Raw genomic sequence first — 19,976 nt, forward strand, 5'->3', positions numbered from 1 at the left:
TGTCCTGCGGCCTCCATTGGGAAGGGACCCTTGGAAGCTTGCCATCTGGTTTTTCTGGACTTCACCCCATGCGCCTTTGCCTTTGCTGATTCTGCTTTGTATCCATTTGCTGTAATACATCATAGCTGAGTCCTGTGGGTTCTAGATCTTGGGGACCCCCAACACAGGAGTGTACTTAGGTAGCCCAGATAGCTAAACACGAGGGAGAGACAGTGGGAAGATGGTGAAGCAGACGGATCTATTTAGAACATGGAACTGGAGGAAATGGTAATTAACTGGCTATGGAAAAAAGAGAGAGGGATAGAACAAAGCCCAGACCTTTCCCTCTCTATTCCAGTGGCCTCTTAGGCTAACTGTTCCTCTTCAAGTGTCTTGGAAAGTGCAAATATCTCTGCAAGCACTTACCACACAGCTGTAAATGTGTGTGTTTACCTGTGCATCTGACTGTCTAGATTTTAACATTCATATCTGAGTCCCCAGTTCCTAGGAAATTGGCTGAGAATATAAAGTTACTTAAGTTCTTTTGGTATTACTACTTGATTCTTTTAATTTTATAGATCAACAACACCTACTATAAAATTCAGGACATAAACAAGAAAATTAACATAAATTATTTCTCTTTAATTTTCATACCTGTAAAGTAGCCAGAATGTCATATATTTTCAGGTTCTTATAAAGATTAGCAAGAGCATATGAAGCGAAGGTCTAACCATAGGCTCTCAACATTATGATTATTCTTTAGCTCCCCCATAGAACTTAAAGGAAAAATTACATTTTTGATTAAACTTAAGTACTTAATAAAATTTACAACTGAGTTCATTTCTTTCTAGAATTGTTTCCTAGTTCCCTAATTATGTATATAGAAATTTAATTTTTTAGGAGAATGAATAATAAAGCATAGCAATTTCCTTAAAGTTTCCAACAAAACAAAATAACACTACGTACAAAGTAGTACTTACTTTGGTATTGATGGCAAAGCCCGTTCACCTTCTGTGGGGAAAAAGGAGAGAGATGTATAAGGTTCTTTTTACTCCTTTTGAAAAGATGGTGCCTAGAATCAAGAGAGGAAGGATGAGGCCTTTACTGGTATTCCAGCAACGACCCTTTAAACAAAGTTGCTACACTCTCTACCTTAGGTTCTCATGGTTTTATTTTCAATATTTATAACAAACGTGAACTATTAGATACAATTGTTTAAAAGGAACTGCCTAATTATAGTAAACAACTAAGATGCTAAGTTGGTAAAAGACTTTGCAGGAGACTAACAGATGAAGAGTTTCTTATGATTAGTCAACACTCCTCGTCAAAGGACCAGGCATTCTGCATTTTGATAAAACTACTCACTAGTAACAACAGGTTTTTACCTGTGCAGGAAGCACAGAGAAACACAAGGAAAACAATTCTACAGGTGTGTGTGGCTGCCAAAGGAATAAATGTATGAGAGAAGCCAAGTCCTGGAGCTGTCACCTGAAGGAGCCCTGTACATGGCTGGCTGGAAGGTGAGCCAGGCAGTTATCTACCACAGAGTTTGGGGTGGGCCCCCTTTTTGCTGAGCCGGACACAGTGACTGGCTCATAACTGCCTGAGCACAGGGATGCTGAGATCTTTGTTCAATGGTGGGGGAGACTCTTTTCCTCCCCCGCAGCCTACATTTTGCAAACCAGGAAACATGGAGCCCTCCCTGGTTTAATCTCTTTAATCTGAATTAATGTAATAGCCTCCTAACTGGACCTCTCTTCTAATCCATCTGAGCTAAATGATTTCAGAATAATCTTCCCAAATTACACATTTATGAAGTTAAGCAAGTTATTATGCTTAACATTTTAGTGTCTCTCAAAAATGTTCAGGATGAGATTTTAAACACTCCAGCTTAATTTATGAAGCACTGCTTCACTTTTCTCAGCACACAAACACTGCTCTGGCTGTCATCTTTGTATTATGTATCTATGGGGTGGTATGGGAGGCTGAGGAGGGACCTATCTACCACTCACCACCCTGGTGCCCTTCTAGGCAGCTCCTTGGTAACACCATGCATGTAGTCACACTTGCTATCCACAGGTCCTCTCCTTGCATTTGCCCTTGAATTCGTTCTAATCAGTTCCCCCGACCCCCACACATCTCCAATGACATCTGCCTTGCTAAACCCAATTGCTCACTTACGGTTAGCACTTAACACAGCTAATCATTCTGTCCTCCTGAGAACTTCCCACCCTGGGCCTCCTGAGCTTTGTACTATATTCTCTAGGTTTTCTTCTGTCCTCTCAGGCTAACTCTTCTTCATCTTCTTTACTGGTTCCTCTTTATCTCCCTGGCCTGATGAAGATTAGAGAACCCACTGCTCACACTCGTACCTCTTAACCTCACTTCCTTGGTAACTTCATACAGTTTCAAAGTGTCAAATACCACCCACACTTTGCAGCTCTCAAATGCATACATCTAGCTTGGACCTCTCCCCTGACCTGAACTTCTGCATCTAGTTGTCTACCTGACACCTCCCTCTAGATGTCTGAAGGCTGCTGGGACTTGCTGATGCTCAGAACTGAGTTCTGATGGGTACACCTGCATAATTCCCATTGTTCAGGTGGAAGCAGGAGTCATCACAGGCCTCTCTGCTCCCCAATCCATACTTAGTGCAGCAAATACGAAGCTTTACTGTCCAACTCTATCCAAAGTCGTCTTACTTGTCACTATCATTATAGTACCCCTGGACCAAACATCACCTTCCTACATCATGGTAATAGCCTCCTGATTAGTCCCTCTACTTTATCTGTACCCAGGTCAACCTACCATGGTCTATTCTCAGCACAGCAGCCAGAGTACTTATTCTAGAACATAAACCAGATTACATTATTCCTCTCTTCAAACCCTACAATGGCTTCCCAAATCACTAAGTACAAGCCAAAGCCCTTACAATGCCTTTACATCTTGACCAACCACCTGCCCTGGGATCACCCCCACTAAGGCATCTAGTGACCTGGGTCTCTGCATGCTTCCTAGCATTCCCCAGCCTTTAACAGGGAATAGCCAGATATCCTTATAGGTTCTGTTTTCCACCCCTCCAGGTGCAACTCTCTTAGTGAGACCTTCCCTTATTTAAAATTGTATCCCTTACATTCGTCCCTATTTTTCTCAACACAGCAATACCATCTGATATATTATATGCTATAGTATTTATTTCCTCTATTAGTTTACTTTGTTTATTGCATGTATGTCCTCATCTACATGAAATTTCCATATATGCACAACCTTGTCTGTTTGCTGCTACATACCATGTCCTAGAACTGTACCTAGAAAATGGTCAGAGCTTAACAACTACATGTTGAAAGCATGAAGCGTTTGGTCTGGCCAATCTGCCTTTTCAGTTATTACTTATCACTATTCCCTGATTGCACATTGTATCTCCCTGAACATACTGCACATGCCTTGAAAGGTGCTCTTCCTTCATTCAGGTAGAAACATTCCTCAGTATTTCGAAGCTCAATTCAAGTTCTATTTCCTGCAGGGAGCCCTTCCTAGAATATCCCAGTTTGCACTGAGTGGCATCCTCTGTGTTTCTGTTGCATCCACAAAACATTTGCCACATACCATACTTCTCCACAGACTACTCAACCTGCCTAAGGTTATGTAAGATTTAAGCTGCCCAAAGGCGTCCCTAATACCTCGCAGAGTATCTGGCACTCAGGAGACTCTCCGACCACTGTTTGGTAAAGAAAGAAAGAACTAAGTCAACTTAGGACCCTATGTTACTCTTTCTGGAAAGCTGTTTAATTCTTCTAATTTGCAGAGATACTTGTGAGGCTGAACACTGTATATATAAAACTCACTGCACAAAACTGGAATTCAAGCCGAACTTCATCACTTGTTATTTTGAACATCTATTTCAAGCAAAATAACCAAGTCACACCAGGAAGACCAAATTTAGAGTAATTGAAAAGACCTGATAATTAGTTTATTATCCCATGCACATGAACGTGACCACGACCACCAGCACCACCACCTTATACACCCAAATTGTTAATACAGCCTTTCAAATGACACATTAGTGTGATTTCTAACTGTTTACACTCTGTTGAAATTTCTATTTCCTGAAAGCAAAAGAAATCCATTATTGCATTTTTGGCTAATAGGAGACTTCCTACGTAGCTGGGCATGGGTAGAAAGTCAGCTGTAAAGGAGATAAACAATAGGAGGATTCTAAGAGATTATTTTTATAAAGAGAGTAATGGAATATAGAAAAATGGCAATAGACACTATTAGTAGAAGCAGCATTTAAGAAAACCCTAAGGACTCATCACCCAAAATGCCTAATTCTGGGAGTTAAATGTATTTGTTCAAATATACTTCCATTCTTCTTAGAAGTATTCATTAACTAAAATTGGTGACTTAACTTACCAGACTTTTTTAATGCTTATAAATACACAAGTTTGGAGATACACACACACACTCTTACATGTAGGTTTTTAATACATCAATACAGCTATTTTTTTAAACAGCTGCATAGTATTACATCATGTATGCATACTCCATTTATTAATTTTTGCTAATTTTTTCTATTATACACAATGTAGGAGTCAACAACCTCCTCATGTCAGTGGTTTTGTACGACTGATTTCCAGGAGGCAGACAAAGGGGCAGAGTTTTCAGACTCCTCAACTGTCTTCTGAAAATGTACCAATTTACAATGACACAAGCATGAGAATGCATTCTCCAGAAGTCATGCCAATGGTGGTTATCAGGTTTTTTTTAACCAATGTAATTAGTATAAAATGAAAGACATTACTGCTTCTATCCATATATTCCTTGCACATTTATATGTCCATTCCTCTATAAGGTAACCCAATTTTATATGTGGTTGTCTTTTACTGAATGAGATGGAAGAACACTTTAAAAATGAGAAATTTTAATTATTTATTATATGTGTCATAGATATTTTCCCCTCTGTTACTGTAGCTTTAAAAATATTATCTTGTACTAATCGAAGTGTTTAAATTATGTAACTGTGTTTGCTTCGGCAGCATGTGTTTTAATTATATAATTAAATATAACAATTTTATTTTTATAGCTCCTGGGATGTCATACTTAGAAGCATTCACTCCCTCCCTTGAAATGTACAGTATTCACCATCATTCGATACACAGAAAACCTACTTAAGAATTATGTAATTACAACCCTGTATTACATTGCACACTTTCCTCTGAAAAAATTTTACCACAGAATTTTACTAAAACTGCAAAATTGATTCTAAAGTTTCTTTCAGGTAAGGTGTAAGTTAGATAACACCAGACAATAAGGGCCAAAGTTATGCAGACTGTGGTGGAATGCACTATAGGACAATTTGGCTTGTGGCTCTATGTTCTCCCCATAAACATCACCTTTTATTTATTTATTTATTTAAATTAAATTAATTTATATTTTTAGATGCAGTCTTGCTATGTGGCCCAGGCTGGTCTCAAATTCCTGCCCTCAGGGATTCTCCTGTGTAGCTGGAATTACTGACGTGAGCCACTATGACAAGCTAATATCCTGTTGTTGTTGTTGTTGTTGTTGTTGTTGTTTTTGAGACGGAGTCTTGCTTTGTAGTCCAGTCTGGAGTACAGTGGTGCAATCTTGGCTCACTGCAATCCCCGCCCCTGGGGTTCAAGCGATTCTCCTGCCTCAGCCTCCCCAGTAGCTGGGATTACAGATGCACGCCACCGCGCCTATCTAATTTTTGTATTTTTAGTAAAGACAGGGTTTCACTAGGTTGGCCAGGCTGATCTTCAACTCCTGACCTCATGATCCGCCTGCCTCAGCCTCCCAAAGTGCTGGGATGACAGGCGTGAGCCACGGCGCCTGGCCTAATATCCCTTTTAAAAGCACTATATAAATCCAAAGTAACTACAGTAGATCAAAGAACTAACAAAACGCGACTGGGCACACCTGGTTCACATGTAGAATGTACTGATTACTTATTACTGTCATGTTATGCATATACATGTATACATGTATAAGTAGTTTATGATCTAGAGAAGACAGATGGGCATAGGTAATTGTTAGTTAAAGCGTGTTTCCAGGAAAATGGTACATTAGAGTTGTAGAAACATGTTTAACATTTATTTAAACTCTTAAAATAAAAATCTCGCTTTTCTGAGGATCCAGCAAGATGGCAGAGATAGAGCAAAAGAAGAAGCGGACCTTCCGCAAGTTCACCTACCGCGGCGTGGGCCTGGACCTGCTACTGGAAATGTCCTACGTGCAGCGGATGCAGCCGAACAGTGAGCACTGGCTGCGGCGGCGGCGGCTGAACCCCGGCCTGCGGCGGAAGCAGCACTCACTGCTCAAGCGCCTGAAGCAGCACTCACTGCTCAAGCGCCTGCGCAAGACCAAGGAGGCGCCGCCCATGGAGAAGCAGGAAGTAATGAAGACGCACTTGCAGGACGTATTCTGCCCAGGACGGTGGGCAGCATAGTGGGCGTCTACAACGGCAAGACCTTCAACCAGGTGGAGATCAAACCAGAGATGATCGGCCACTACCTGGGCGAGTTCTCTATCACCCACAAGCCTGGGAAGCACGGCCGGCTGGGCATCGGGGCCACCCACTCCTCCCACTTCATCCCCCTCAAGTAGTGGCTCAGCTAATAAAGGCATACATATTAACAAACAAAAAAACGAACTCAAAAAATGTACGTATGCTGTGTCCATATGTATTTCTGACTACAACCCACTAAAGATGTTTGACTTTAATATTATTTTAGCTAGGCAATATATCTTCACCTTAGGGATCTATGATGAAATAGTTAAGTAATACATAAACATGCTATGATTCAGAATAAGAAAATTATCAAGTTTAAGAATTCATTTTATAAAGACAATATAAAACTGGAAATAACCAATGCCCTACCTAGCTTCTCATGACAAGCATTTTCATTTATGCTCTTTTCATATAAACAAAGAGCTTAAAAAGCATTGCCTTTCATGTTTTAGTACCAAAATGTTTCTCCCTAGAGAGCAAAAAAGCTAACTAACAGTGAAATCAACACAGGAAGATGTTTACATTTTAAACACGGAAGGCTCATTTAATGTTTGACATCCGAATGTTATTTTTAAATGTGTATTAACATTGAAAAAGGACCTTTTGGCAAACTGAGGATAAAAGATGGAAAATTATTAAAAAGGAAACGGGCAATCTATAACATTTAACATTTTTTCCTAAATTACTATCTCTATGTGAAGAAATTATCTGAAAACATTTTAATAATATTTGTAAGGCATATACACCTGTTTAAAGTATAAAGTCTGATACTGGAAGAAGAAAATGTCAAAAAATAAAAATAATAAAGCACAAAGTGAAAAATCAAGACCTACAGCTGCAAAGGCTTTAACTGTAACTTTAGACTTCTGAAATCAACTTCATTACTCTATTTCATAACAAAGAAAACTTAAGAAAAATATATGAATACGCTTTATTGGTGTGATCATTGTGGGAAAAAACACTTTTCCTCTAGAAAAAGCCATGTCCTGGAATCAAACAGACTTATGTTTACTTAGCGAAGGCTCACAGCTTTGTCTGCTGTTTTCAGGGCATGGCATCATTACTTACGCATCACACACAAACCCCATCCCTTCCTCAAACTGCTTTGTAAACAGGGCACTTCCCTGCTGGGCAAGGCTGGATCCTCTGCGTTTCTATCTGCTTCACTTGGGCTTTGCCTTTTTATCCTCATCACTGTTTAATACAATTCTGCTGACTTGAACACACACAACACTTTTAGGATTTTCCTCCTCTACAATCATCCTAGTCACTAAGGTGAGTGCTAGAAGGGGTCTTGGCAATAAGGACAAAACCCACATTCAGAGTCCCCACTTGCACAGTGTGAGCTGCTTTACAGTTACTATTTGGGACGTGTCTAACAACCTTACAAAATAGGTATCACTCTTTTACAGATGAGGTATCTCAAAGTCTAGGTTAATACAGTGTCAAGATCAGACTAAACTAGTAGCAACAACAAGAACAACAATATAACTAAAATCTATGAGCACCATGTGTGTGCCAGGCAAAGTTCCAAGCCTATAAATAAGTAAGTCCTTTATCCTCCTAATACCACAGAAGATAGTTACTGTTCTTCATGTTTGATAGATGACAGAACTGAGGCACAGAAAAGTAAAGTAATTTACAGATGATGATGGCACAGGGGATTCATGATTTAAGCTTAAGTTCCATAATTCCCAAACCCAGTCTTTTCCTACTTTACACTACATCTGCTATTATCTTGCTGGGAATATTTTCATTTGATTCTTTCAGAAATCCAAATCCTCAAAAGCATTCCTCATTATATGCTTGCAAAAACTCCACACCATTTTTATAGTGATGTTTCCAGGGTATTTATTTATTATAATCTTTGATTTTTTTAACATCATGACCTAGAATGCATTTTATTCTTCAAATGCTCTGAGCTTTTGAGATATATAAGAAAAAATAGAAAGAATACTTCATTTACAGTGAGTTACAAGGGATTCCTTTTTTAAACCCAGAATTTTATTTAAACCCAAAAGTTTAAAAATACTCATATATTTAAAAATAGTAATGGCAATTTAGAAAATCCTCTAAGTAGGTAGCTCAAAACACAGACAATGTTTTCTTTAGGCTCTATTCAAACCCAGTTCTTGGCTTGTGGAAGGTGTGAACTGGATTACCATCCCTAGAAAAATAAGCACTCAGATTATACTGAGCTGAATTATTCATTTGGTCTTCCTTTTTACAGTTACCTAAAAGAGGATAACAGGCTATTGTTAGGGGCAAACTCAGTTAACAATCTGGTAGAAATGCAATTGGGAATGCTCAGAAACAGCACCTCACCTTTCTGGGGTCTGATGATAAATGACTGCGAGGCTCCATTCACCAGTCGGCAGTACCCATCTATCAGGTCAGCCATATTCTCTGCAATGGTTAGGGATGGTGCCGTCACTGTCAGAGGCTAAAGGAGAAAAGACCAAGAAAACAGGCTTTATTGTTCTCAGTAAGCAAAGGACAGCTGTGCTATGACATCAGACATCGCTATACACTTGAAAACAAGAGTGGGAATGAAACAAGATCTGTTGTAAGATTTGAAAAAGGAAATTTGGTATTTAAGGACATTATTCCTAGAATACGTGACAAATGCAAACCCAGATGAAAACAGAAAAATCACTGAAACTGGGGCTTTCTAGAATAAATGGAGATTAAAAATATTTTCCTTCAGAATGTCTGGACCCTCTGGCATACTCCAGGTTAAGGGAAGAATTTAGACAATCAGTAAGTTAAAGTATGACTTGTATCAGAAACTAGACTACTGTGGAGTAAATTTTTTTATCAGCCATCCATCATAATTTTTCTGATGTAAAAGAAAATTAATAAAATTTCATTATTTTTAGCACACATAGCATGTCCTGACCAAAGGCTTAGAAATCATTCTCTTTCCAATATAAAATATGTTCAGTATTCAAAAACTTCCTAAAGCTCTATCTTTAAGTGTTATCGGAGAGATAAGAAAAGCTGTATTTCATTTTCAAAAACAGGTATGGCCTAATTCAAATAGTTATTTATAATCCTCTAAGTGAATGCCTCTCACCTGCATTGCCCTAAATATTACTTAGAGGTTAACAAAATGAAAGGAGGACAGTTTGAAATGATGATGGAATATTACTACTGAGATATTTGCAGGAAAGTTCTATTTGCAACATTGACACCACATGGTCATATAATGTTTTCTGATTATATGGTCTTTGATATTGTATGGTAATATTTGCTTAACCTCAAGAATCAACAAGAGTTCCTAGAGCCCTCAGATGTCACCAAACTCACAGAGTCACAGGGCAAAACAGTGATAAGGCATCTGCCTAAGTGAAGCGTGCCGCAAATAAAGCTACCCAGAGAACTAGCTGTAACAGCCCAAAGAATCCTGGTGTGCTGATGGAAACAGATGAGCTTCAAAAACATGCTTTACACACCAGCACAACCGTGTGTGCCACCAGACTGTCCAGATCCTTTATACATGAGTGTATTTTGTCCATCTTAGAGAAAGGATTCCATTAGATAGTATTTGCCAAATGGCTCTTTTTCATACCACTTGTTTTAAATCACTGTTGCATGTTGACTAAGAACATAGGCTTTGGATCCAGACTGTTTGGGTATGAACCCCATTTCTGTCAATTACTTGATGTGGCCAACCTCTTATACCTCAGTTTCCTCAACTACAGAATGTGGTTAACCAAAGTATATCAAAGTATGTACTTCTGTGGTTTTAAGAATGACACAGCCTGTCTTGGCTTCTGTAAAAAGAACCATGGGGACTGGGTGTGGTGGCTCACGCCTGTAATCCAAGCACTTTGGAGGCCAAGGCGGGGGGATCACCTGAGGTTGGGAGTTCAAGACCAGCCTAACAAACATGGTGAAACCCTGTCTTTATAAAAAATAAATAAATTAATTAATTAAAAAAAAAAGAATCATGGGTAGCATATGCCCAGTATCAGGTACTGTTGCTATTATAATTATTATAATAATCATATAATATTATTTCTACTGAGAGAATATCATATACAACACAGTATGGAAATTAGTTTACAGAATATATACAGTCAATGCACCACACAATACATTTTGGAAAATGATGGCCCACATATGCAATGGTGGTTCCGTAAGATGTATATAATGGAACTAAGAATTTCTATTGTCGAGTATGCTGTAGCTATCCTGAGGTTGTAATGCAATGTACTGCTCATGTTTGTGGTGATGCTGGTGTAAAAAAAAAAAATCTATTGTGTTGCCACTCACATAAAAGTACAGCACATACAATTATATACAGCACATAATACTGGATAATGACTATGTTACTGTCTTATTTTCTTTTATCATTATAGTGTACTACTACTTATTAAAAAAAATTCAATTGTAAAACAGCCTCAGGCAGGGCTTCTAGGAAGTATTCCAGAAGGCAGCACTGTTCTCCTAGGAGACAGCAGCTTCATGCATGTTACTGCCCCTGCAGACCTCCCAGTGGTGCAAGAAATGGAAGTAGAAGATAGTGATATGAATACTCCTGACCCTGTGTAGGCCTAGGCTAGTGTGTATGTTTGTGTCTTAGTTTTTAACAAAAAAGTTTAAAAATAAAAATAAATTTAAAACTAGATAAAAGCTTACAGAATAAGTAGGTAAAAAGAGAAAATATTTGGTACAGCTGTACAATATATTTAAACTAAGTAAAAAATCGGTTTATAAGATATAAAAGTTACAGTAAGTTAATGTTTATTTACTACTGAAGAAAAAGTTTTTAAAAATAAATTTAGTGGAGCCTAAGTATATGGTGTGTACAGTGTTTATAATCTATAGTAGTGCACAGTAATGTTCTAGATCTTCACATTCACCCTCCATTCATTGACTGACTCACTCACAGCAACTTCCAATCCTATAAGCTCCATTCATGGTAAGGGCTCTATACAGGTGTATCATTTTTTACCTTTTATCCTGTATTGTTACTGTGCCTTTTCTTTGTTTACATGTATTTAGAGATACGAATACCATTGTATTACAACTGCTTAAAGTATTTAGTACACTAACATGCTATACAGGTTGGTAGTCTAGGAGCAACAGGCTATATTGTACAGCCTAGGTGTATAGTAGGCTACAACCATCTTAGGTTAGTGTAAGAACAGTCTGTGATGTTTGTACAACAAAGAAATCAGCAAATTACGCATTTCTCTGAATGTATCTGTTGTTAAACAAAATATGACTGTACATATAACTCCTAGAAGTTAATGTCCTTGGTACTTGATGATAACCCTTTTTTCTTTCTGAGACATGGTCTTACTCTGTCACCCAGGCTGCAGTGCAGTGGTGTGATCTTGGCTCACTACAACCTCTGCCTCCTGGGTTCAAGAGATTCTTGTGCCTCAACCTCCTAAGTAGCTGAGATTACAGGTGTGCACCACCATGCCTGGGTAATTTTTGTATTTTTTAATAGAGATAGGGTTTCCGTGGTCTTAAGTGATCCACCTGCCTTGGCCTCCCAAAGTGCTGGGATTATAGGTGTGGGCCATCACATGTGGCCTAATGATAATCTTTAATCATCATCTTTACAATAACGTTCTTGAATGATTTTTTTTTGAGACGGAGTTTCGCTCTTGTTGCCCAGGCTGGAGTACAATGGTGCGATTTCGGCTCACCACAACCTCCACCCCCTAGATTCAAGCAATTCTCCTGCCTCAGCCTCTCGAGTAGCTGGGATTACAGGGATGCACCACCATGACTGGCTAATTTTTTGTATTTTTAATAGAGATGGGGTTTCTCCATGTTGGTCAGTCTGGTTTTGAACTCCCGATCTCAGGTAATCCACCCGCCTCAGCCTCCCAAAGTGCTGGGATTACATGCATGAACCACCATGCCCAGCCCACTCTTGAATGATTTTTAAATCTGTCTTCTGTCCTATTCTTGGGGACATTTAATCATTGTCATTTATAATGTAACTCTATATATAAGAAAGTTGTGATTCTGATGATCCATGAAAACTTCATCCTTTTCATAAAAAGTCATTTCTAAAACACCCCTATGCTACCATTTTCTCTTACTGATGAATGTAACAGTTCCTTACCTCGGGTGCACCTGCTATTTTTAGTTGTAGCATTCCTTTTCTGTCCTTGTCTTCACTGTTTGAATACTGAATGGTTTGCACTTGATTGAAGTCAGCAAGATGTGTGGGCTATAAAAAGAAAAAGTAAAATCTTTAGAATACGGATAAAAAACTCACTTCACGGAGTCTGTAAATGTTCTGTGTAATCTTCATTGTCCTCAAGACATGCTCCCTAAGACTGGAGGTCTGGGGAAAAAAAACCAGATTCTCCATGCTGCCCCAGGGGAGTAGCCATGAGACTATCTCCTGTACTTCAAAGTCAGGCCCAGGTCTGCTCTTTGTGATGTGCTGAGGAGACCCATACATCAGTTGGATGAGTCAGAGTACAGTTACTACTGAGAGAGAACAGAAGATAAAGGAAGTAGGCAAGTTGAAGCAATCATTCTGCTCCCATTCCCAAAGAAAGAAGGATCTGGGATTACTCCCCGTGCAGTAAGTTTAGAGCTTACTGGGCTACAATAAGTTCTAAAACTTACCAGAGTTCTGTAGCTAGGGAGATGGTAGGTAACCAAAGGGTCCTTCCAAATACAGAATAACCTCTTAAGACATGCCGGGAGAGTCTATGGTCATAGTAGCATAAACTTTTGCTTTCTCTCTCTCTCTTTTTTCTTTTCCTTCTATTACTGCTGCATAATTAAGAAACACTTTTCTTAAAAAGAAAAAAAAGAGTTGGGAGCAATGGCTCACGTCTGTAATCCCAGCACTTTGAGGGGCTTAGGTGAGATGATCCCTTGAGGCCAGGAGTTCAAGCAGCCTGGGCAACACAGTGAGATCCTTTCTCTACCCCGTCCAACAAAAAAAAAATTAGCCAGGTGTTGTGGTCTGTGTCTATAGACCCCGCTACTTGAGAGGCTGAGGCGGGAGGATCCCTTGAGCCCAGTAGTCTGCATCACTGCACTCTAGCTTGGGCAATTCATTGAGACCCTTCCTCAAAAAAATACATAGAGAAGACACATGTATTTTCCATGCTTCTAACATCTCATGAGGATGATCACTTTGCATGTGAAGATTCCTACACATTTCTTCAAATCAATTAACCTGGTTAAGGCCACTCTGTCAGGTATTAGCCCCTCCCCATCCCATGGAGAACAGAAGACACCACTAGGACTGAGCTGGAATTGTTCAGAAAGAGACTCACACTTGGCTGCCCTTCCCAGCAAAGCATCTTCCTGCACTGTTGTAGGGACATGTATTTGCAAGCTCCTGTCTTACCCCGAGATGCCACAGGCAGCCCTCCATTCTTTGGTCCTAGGCTTCTCCATAGCATGTCCCAAAACCCCTCTGCATACTCTTCCCACTTGTCCTCTGGGACATCCTGCCCTTTTGGGGTTTCTTCCACCTCACTGGTCTCTTTTCCAGTTCTTTTTATTGGCTTCTTCCCTACTCAATCTATAAACGTGAAAGAGCTGCAGGGCTCTGTGCTGGGTGGGCCCTGTTCTTCCCTCTAGTTGTGCCATGGCAAAACGAGTATCATATAGTACTGGGGCATTAAGCACCATCTCCAGCCCTGACATCTCTCTGGAACTCAGACGCGTGTATCCAATTCCCTATATCTTATTACCACATGGATGTCTGTGAGAGATTACTAACAACACAGTCAAAAGGGTACTCTCTCAAAACATGTTCCTCCCCCAGGCTTCCTGACTTCAATAAAAAGCATCATATTCAACCAGATTCCTGAGCCAAAAAAAAAAAAAGAAGGCATTCTCACCGATTCTTCTCCCTTTCCCCATTATCCAACCTCTCCACAAGTCTTGGTAACTTCACCTCTAAACATCCAGAATCCATGTGTTTATTCCCCATCTTCACAGTTGTCACTATAGTCTAGGCCATCATATGATATTGTGCTTAGAGCTGTGTCATTTTTCCGAACGGGTTTCCCTTCATCCATTCTACAATCTAATCTCTCTACTTGGAAGCCAGGGAGATGCTTTAAAAACATAAATCAGAGATCACTCCCCTGCTTAAAAAGGTACAATACAAAGCACTGTAACTTACATGATTTACATAGCATGACTTCTATGATCAAACCGCCTACATGATTTGACCACTGCCTGCCTCTCTGACCTATTTACTGTCATGATCTTGTCTTGATGATATGTGCTCTAGTTTCACTGGGGTAAACCATTTCCGGGGAGGGGTTGTTTTTAGTTGACCAAACAATGAGGAATATAAAAGATGACCAAGGATGCTAGATGTCACATGAAGTATGGTTAAGTCCTGCACAATAAAAAAATTTTCCTGTATCCTCAATGGCTTTTAAATGTCCCGGTATTTATGTCTGTGAAGAATCTGACTCCAGAAACAAAGTCTGTTTAAAAACCACAAAAGGATGCTCTGCACTGAATTTGCCAGGTATGCAACTTATGTGTAATGCAAGGGAATCCGATTTTATGCTGCTTTTGAAGTTTTACTAAGAGTTGCTAACCATTTTGCAGAATGACACCACCAAGGACAAGACTTGCTCTAGTTATTCTGGTCGCTGACACAATGCACCTGTATTAGTCTGCACCTGTAGCTACTGCATGCATGTATGTACCAGAGGATGTCAGAGGCTCCTTCCAACAGATTGAGAACTGAACATCAATACATTGGTGATGACATATGAAATGAGGAATACTACCTAAATTATAATCTTTGTTATTGCTATCTCATAATTAAAAAAAAAATTCTAAGGCACAGTAAGACATCTAGGTTATGGAAATTACATTTTTAAAAATTGTTTTTCTACCTCACTCTGGCATTATTCCCCAAGGTCAGCCACATAACTTTTCCCTATCACTTTCCTACACCACTTTTATGGAGTGACTTCTGATTGTCTCAAACTAAAAGTCATTACTAAGTAGGTGCATCTGACTATAATGCCTTCCAATGTATTGTGTTGAACTTTTAAATAATGATATTTTAAAAACATTATTTGAGTAGGGGAATAACATGCTCTGTAATTTTAATTTCAGGATAGCAAAAGATAATTTAAAGTATCTGTTATAAAGAGAACAGGGTCAACAGGGGCTGGCACTGCCACCTACTCTAAATCGAACACCCAGATACTCTATCTCACACCACCCTACTCTGGCCCTTTAGGAAAATCACACTGTTTTTATTATTTTCTTTTTTATATTCTATTTTATAACTAGAAGGAAAGCACCATGAGGATGGGAATATCATGTCCACCTTGTCCACCACCAGATTACAAGGAATCAGAGCTACGTCTGGCATGTAAGTGAACGAAGTATGAGAAGTTATTAGGTGCTAGACTCTGTTCCAAGTATCAGAAATACAGCAGCAAACAAGGATAACACGAATCCAGACATTAAATAAATATTTTACAAGTAAACAACTGTGATAAGGACTATAACAAAGCAATACAGGCTACTGTATAAAAACGTTAATTTATTGGGAAGGTGAGGAGGGAGGAAACAGAGCCTCAGAAAAAGTTTCACTTAGAAAAGAAAACAAGACTTGGGCAACACGAATTTAAGACCAGGTATATTACATTCAGGTACAGTACTGCACCAGCAGAATCCAGTCCACTGCCTAGCACAAAGGAGCTGCACACAATATATATGCAAACTGACTAAGGTAACACTTAAGATAGGCACGTAAGTGGTCATTACAAAGGCAAAAAAGGAGGGAAAGGGCACTTGAGGAGAATTTGAGATGTGCTGTTCAACAGGTAGCAGGAAACCACACACAGCTATGGAGCACCCAGTGGTATGTGGCCCAGGTTGAGATATGCTGGTAGGGTACAATGCATGCCAGATTTCAAAAACTTGGAATGATAAAAATAAGATCAAATGTCAAGAATTCTTATACTGATTATATCTTGAAATGATAATATATTGGATATACTGGATTAAATAAAATATATTAAAATGAATTTCACCTGTCTTTTTACCTTTCTAAAGGCAGTTAATAGAAAATTAAAAATTACCTATGACACTTGCATCATACTGCTACTGGACAGTGCTGGAGAAGTCAAGTGAAGTCGACAAGGACTCAGAAGTACCCAGTGGTCTTATCTACACAAGGGTCACTGTTATCCTTGGCAAGGCAGTGGCAGGTGGATGGTGGTGGTATAATGGCAGTAGGCAAGAAAGGCCTCGTTGAAGCAGGTTGAAGAGAAAGTAGGAAGAATTGCAGGCAATGCAATTAGATAATCTGTCAAGAAGTTTTGCAATAAAGGAAACAGGAAAACATGAAGCACCAGGGAGAGAAGAGGGACACAGGGCAAAAAGAGGGAATTTTAGGATGAGAAACTATACATTTTTCTATGCTGACAGGAATGATCCAGCATATTAGAAATGTTTGCTGATACAGGAAAGAGTGGGCAGAATTGAAGAATTACCATGAACAGGGAAGATGGAATGGAAGCCATTACATAGCAAAAGGTTGGTCTCATCCGGGATCATGAAGTTCACCCATGGGAGGCAGAACAAACAAGCAGGAAGAGAAGGGTGGCAGGCAGATATGTTAGGAGAAGCGCAGTGCATACAATCCTCTGGAGGCTCTATCCTGATTGCTCCGATCTTGCTTTCTTCTACTTTATATAACTAATACCTCTTATTTCATAGTCACAGAGGTCCTTATAAACTCAAATAGAAAACATATATATATTTTCATGGAACATTTACAAGAATCAAATGCTTGACCATAAAGAAAATCTTAACAAATGTGAAATAGTTAACATTTAAAAATCATATTACCTGCTCAGAAGCCAATCATAATATGCTCACAGAAATAAAAATGAGATAAAACCCCAGGGCTACTTGAAAGATAAGTAATATTCTTCTAAATAATGCTATAACAGAAAAAAAGAAATAAAAATAAAATTTTTGTTGGTGGTGATTTTTGTTTTTTTTGAGAGGCATCTCACTCTGTCACCCAGCCTGGAGTACAGTGGCATAATCTCAGCTCACTGCAATCTTCAACTACCGGGTTCAAGCAATTCTCCTGCCTCAGCCTCCTGGAGTAGCTGGGACTACAGGCACACGCCATCAGGCCCAGCTAATTTTTGTATTTTTAGTAGAGATGGGGTTTCACCATGTTGGCCAGACTGGTCTCGAACTCCTAGCCTCTGGTGATCTGCCTGCCTCTGGTGATCTGCCTGCCTCAGCCTTTCAAAGTGCTGGGATTACAGGAGTGAGTTACCGCGTCTGGCCAAAAATAAAATTTCAAATGAGTATACAGAAATACAACAAAAAGAATAATATCACATACCTAGATAGGTAAGACACATTAAAAGCTGTATAAGAAGAAAATGGCCTCCAAAGTAAATGAGAATACATTTTGAAGATGTGCTTAAAGAGCACAATAAAAGGACAAAAACAATGAAGATACTACAAAAACAGAATTAATGAAGAAAAATACTGAAATCAATGAAAATGATTGGTAATGCTGCAATAGATCACTAAGCTTGTCCTTCAGAAATAATTAGAATAGATAGACCCTTTACAAGTCTGAAAAAGCCAAATCAAAAGAGCTTAGGAATGAAACAGGACATACGAAGTTATTGGAAAGATTTTAAGAGAACTATGAGAGGCAACTCTATGGGAGCAAGATGAAAATGTAGAGAAATGGATAACATGCTAAATTACCAAAGCTGACACAAGTGAAAAATCTGGACAGATCGATTACTATTGGGCCAGGCACAGTGGCTCACACCTGTAATCTCAGCACTTTGCAGGGCTGGGTGGGCAAATTACTTGAGCCCAGGAGTTTGAGACCAGCTTGGGCAACATGGCAAAACTCTCTCTCTATAAAAAAAAAAAAAATACAAAAATCAGCTGGGTGTGATGGTGTGTACCTATAGTCTCAGCTACTTGAGAGACTAGGCAGGAGAACTGCTTGAGCCCAGGAGGCAGAGGTTGTAGTAAGCCATGATCGTCGTACCACTGCATTCCAGCCTGAGCGATAGGGTGAGACCCTGTCTCAAAAAAGATCTATTACTATTGAAGTGATTAAAAAGATAGTTAAACACCTATAACTGAAAAAGGCACCATGTGGTTACATAGATCAATTCTACCTATTCTTTAAAAAACATGCAATTCCAATTTGAATTAAACATTTCAGGCCATTAAAAATCACCAGAGAGAGGGAAGGCACCAAGAATATATGAAAGAAAGACAAAGAAGCTGGGCTGAAGGAGGAAGAAGCTGGGAATCCTGCAAGAGGCTACTGTGCCCCAAGACTCATTCCTTCCCGTGGGGGAATGGGTAAGTTGAACTGGCAAGCAACAACCTATTCTCATTATGTGCCTCTTAAATCCCAGCAGGGGCCCCTTGATCACTATAGACACTTAAGGTGGCAGGGATAGCTGCTTAGAGAAGTGGTAAAGACAGCAGCCAGCTGAGGTAGAGCCCGGAGGGTTTGGTGCAGGAGCGTCTGTAGTGGAACATGGCCAAAAAAGCCCTTACTTGGTCACATAAAAGACTTTAGCCCTAGGGGAACTGCTGGACCTGAACTCTGCAAGGCAGGCTTACCTATCAGACGGGGGTCAGTCCAACCTCAGCACCCCTTGGGCTGCTGGTTTCTCCTGGGGTCCCAGCTTGAACGTGTCTGCTTGCAGGGCAGTCTTGGGGGCCCACATCATAGCTCCTGCAGTGGCTGACCATGACTGACCAGTAGCATGCTCCAGCGGGGCAGCCCCCGCTCCAGCCCACCCACTCCCTCCCCACATTGCAGGTTCCCCTAGCCCACAACAACCCCAAACATAGTTTTGCTGGCCCCTGTGTGTGCAGGCAGGTATTGCCTTCTGTGCTTCCCCAGCACATATGTGCATGCAACCCCAAAACCCGCCCATGCCTGACTGCCACCTCAGCTGGAGCCTTGGAAGGCAGAGCCAACAAACCCCGTCCCCACTGCCAGCACCCTACCCTTGTGCAAAACACTGTCCCAAGAGTGAAAGCAGGCACAGAGAACAGCTGATTCTCCCCTAATCTGAGCCAACACCCATGCTTACAGCACACAGATTGCACACACAGAACTGGGTCTGCCAGCAACCCACCCCTGTGCTACCACCACCACCAGCACCAATGCTGCACAGTTGCTAACACGCACCCACCATCCGGAACCATGCTGCTACTACTACTGTAGTGAATGCCCAAATGGAGGCAGGCACCCCAGTATCTACTAGCAACCTGCCTGGCTGATGAGCATGCCACCCACTGTGTTGCCACTGTTGATGGCACATGGGAAAAAGGACAGATCCCACCGCACTATGAAGTGCTTTGGCTGCTACCACCCATTGGAGTGTAGTGACCAGTGGTCTGAGAGCACCCCCACCCCCAACACCCTGCAAGCGCAGAGGATTCCTAACCTCCAGGAACCAGAGAA

At 40.2% G+C, this 19,976-nt stretch overlaps 1 protein-coding gene and 1 pseudogene across 27 annotated transcripts in view; one reads left to right on the top strand and one right to left on the bottom strand.

Annotated features, from left to right (window-relative positions):
- PTK2 (protein tyrosine kinase 2) overlaps positions 1-19,976 on the bottom strand; it is a 352,445-nt gene that overhangs the window by 141,819 nt on the left and 190,650 nt on the right. For all 27 annotated transcript variants that reach the window (XM_064384640.1, XM_064384638.1, XM_064384629.1 and 24 more), the window contains 3 exons: positions 12,603-12,710; positions 8,837-8,954; positions 960-990 (listed from right to left, as the gene is read on the bottom strand). In XM_064384640.1, coding sequence (XP_064240710.1) covers positions 960-990; positions 8,837-8,954; positions 12,603-12,710 — 257 coding nt within the window. The remainder of the gene's footprint in view (positions 1-959; positions 991-8,836; positions 8,955-12,602; positions 12,711-19,976) is intronic.
- LOC105723283 (small ribosomal subunit protein uS19-like) lies at positions 6,143-6,662 on the top strand (annotated as a pseudogene).

Source organism: Aotus nancymaae, unplaced genomic scaffold (assembly GCF_030222135.1).
Source record: "Aotus nancymaae isolate 86718 unplaced genomic scaffold, 86718_ANA_hifiasm-v0.15.2.pri h1tg000036l, whole genome shotgun sequence".
Classification (NCBI taxonomy): domain Eukaryota; kingdom Metazoa; phylum Chordata; class Mammalia; order Primates; family Aotidae; genus Aotus; species Aotus nancymaae.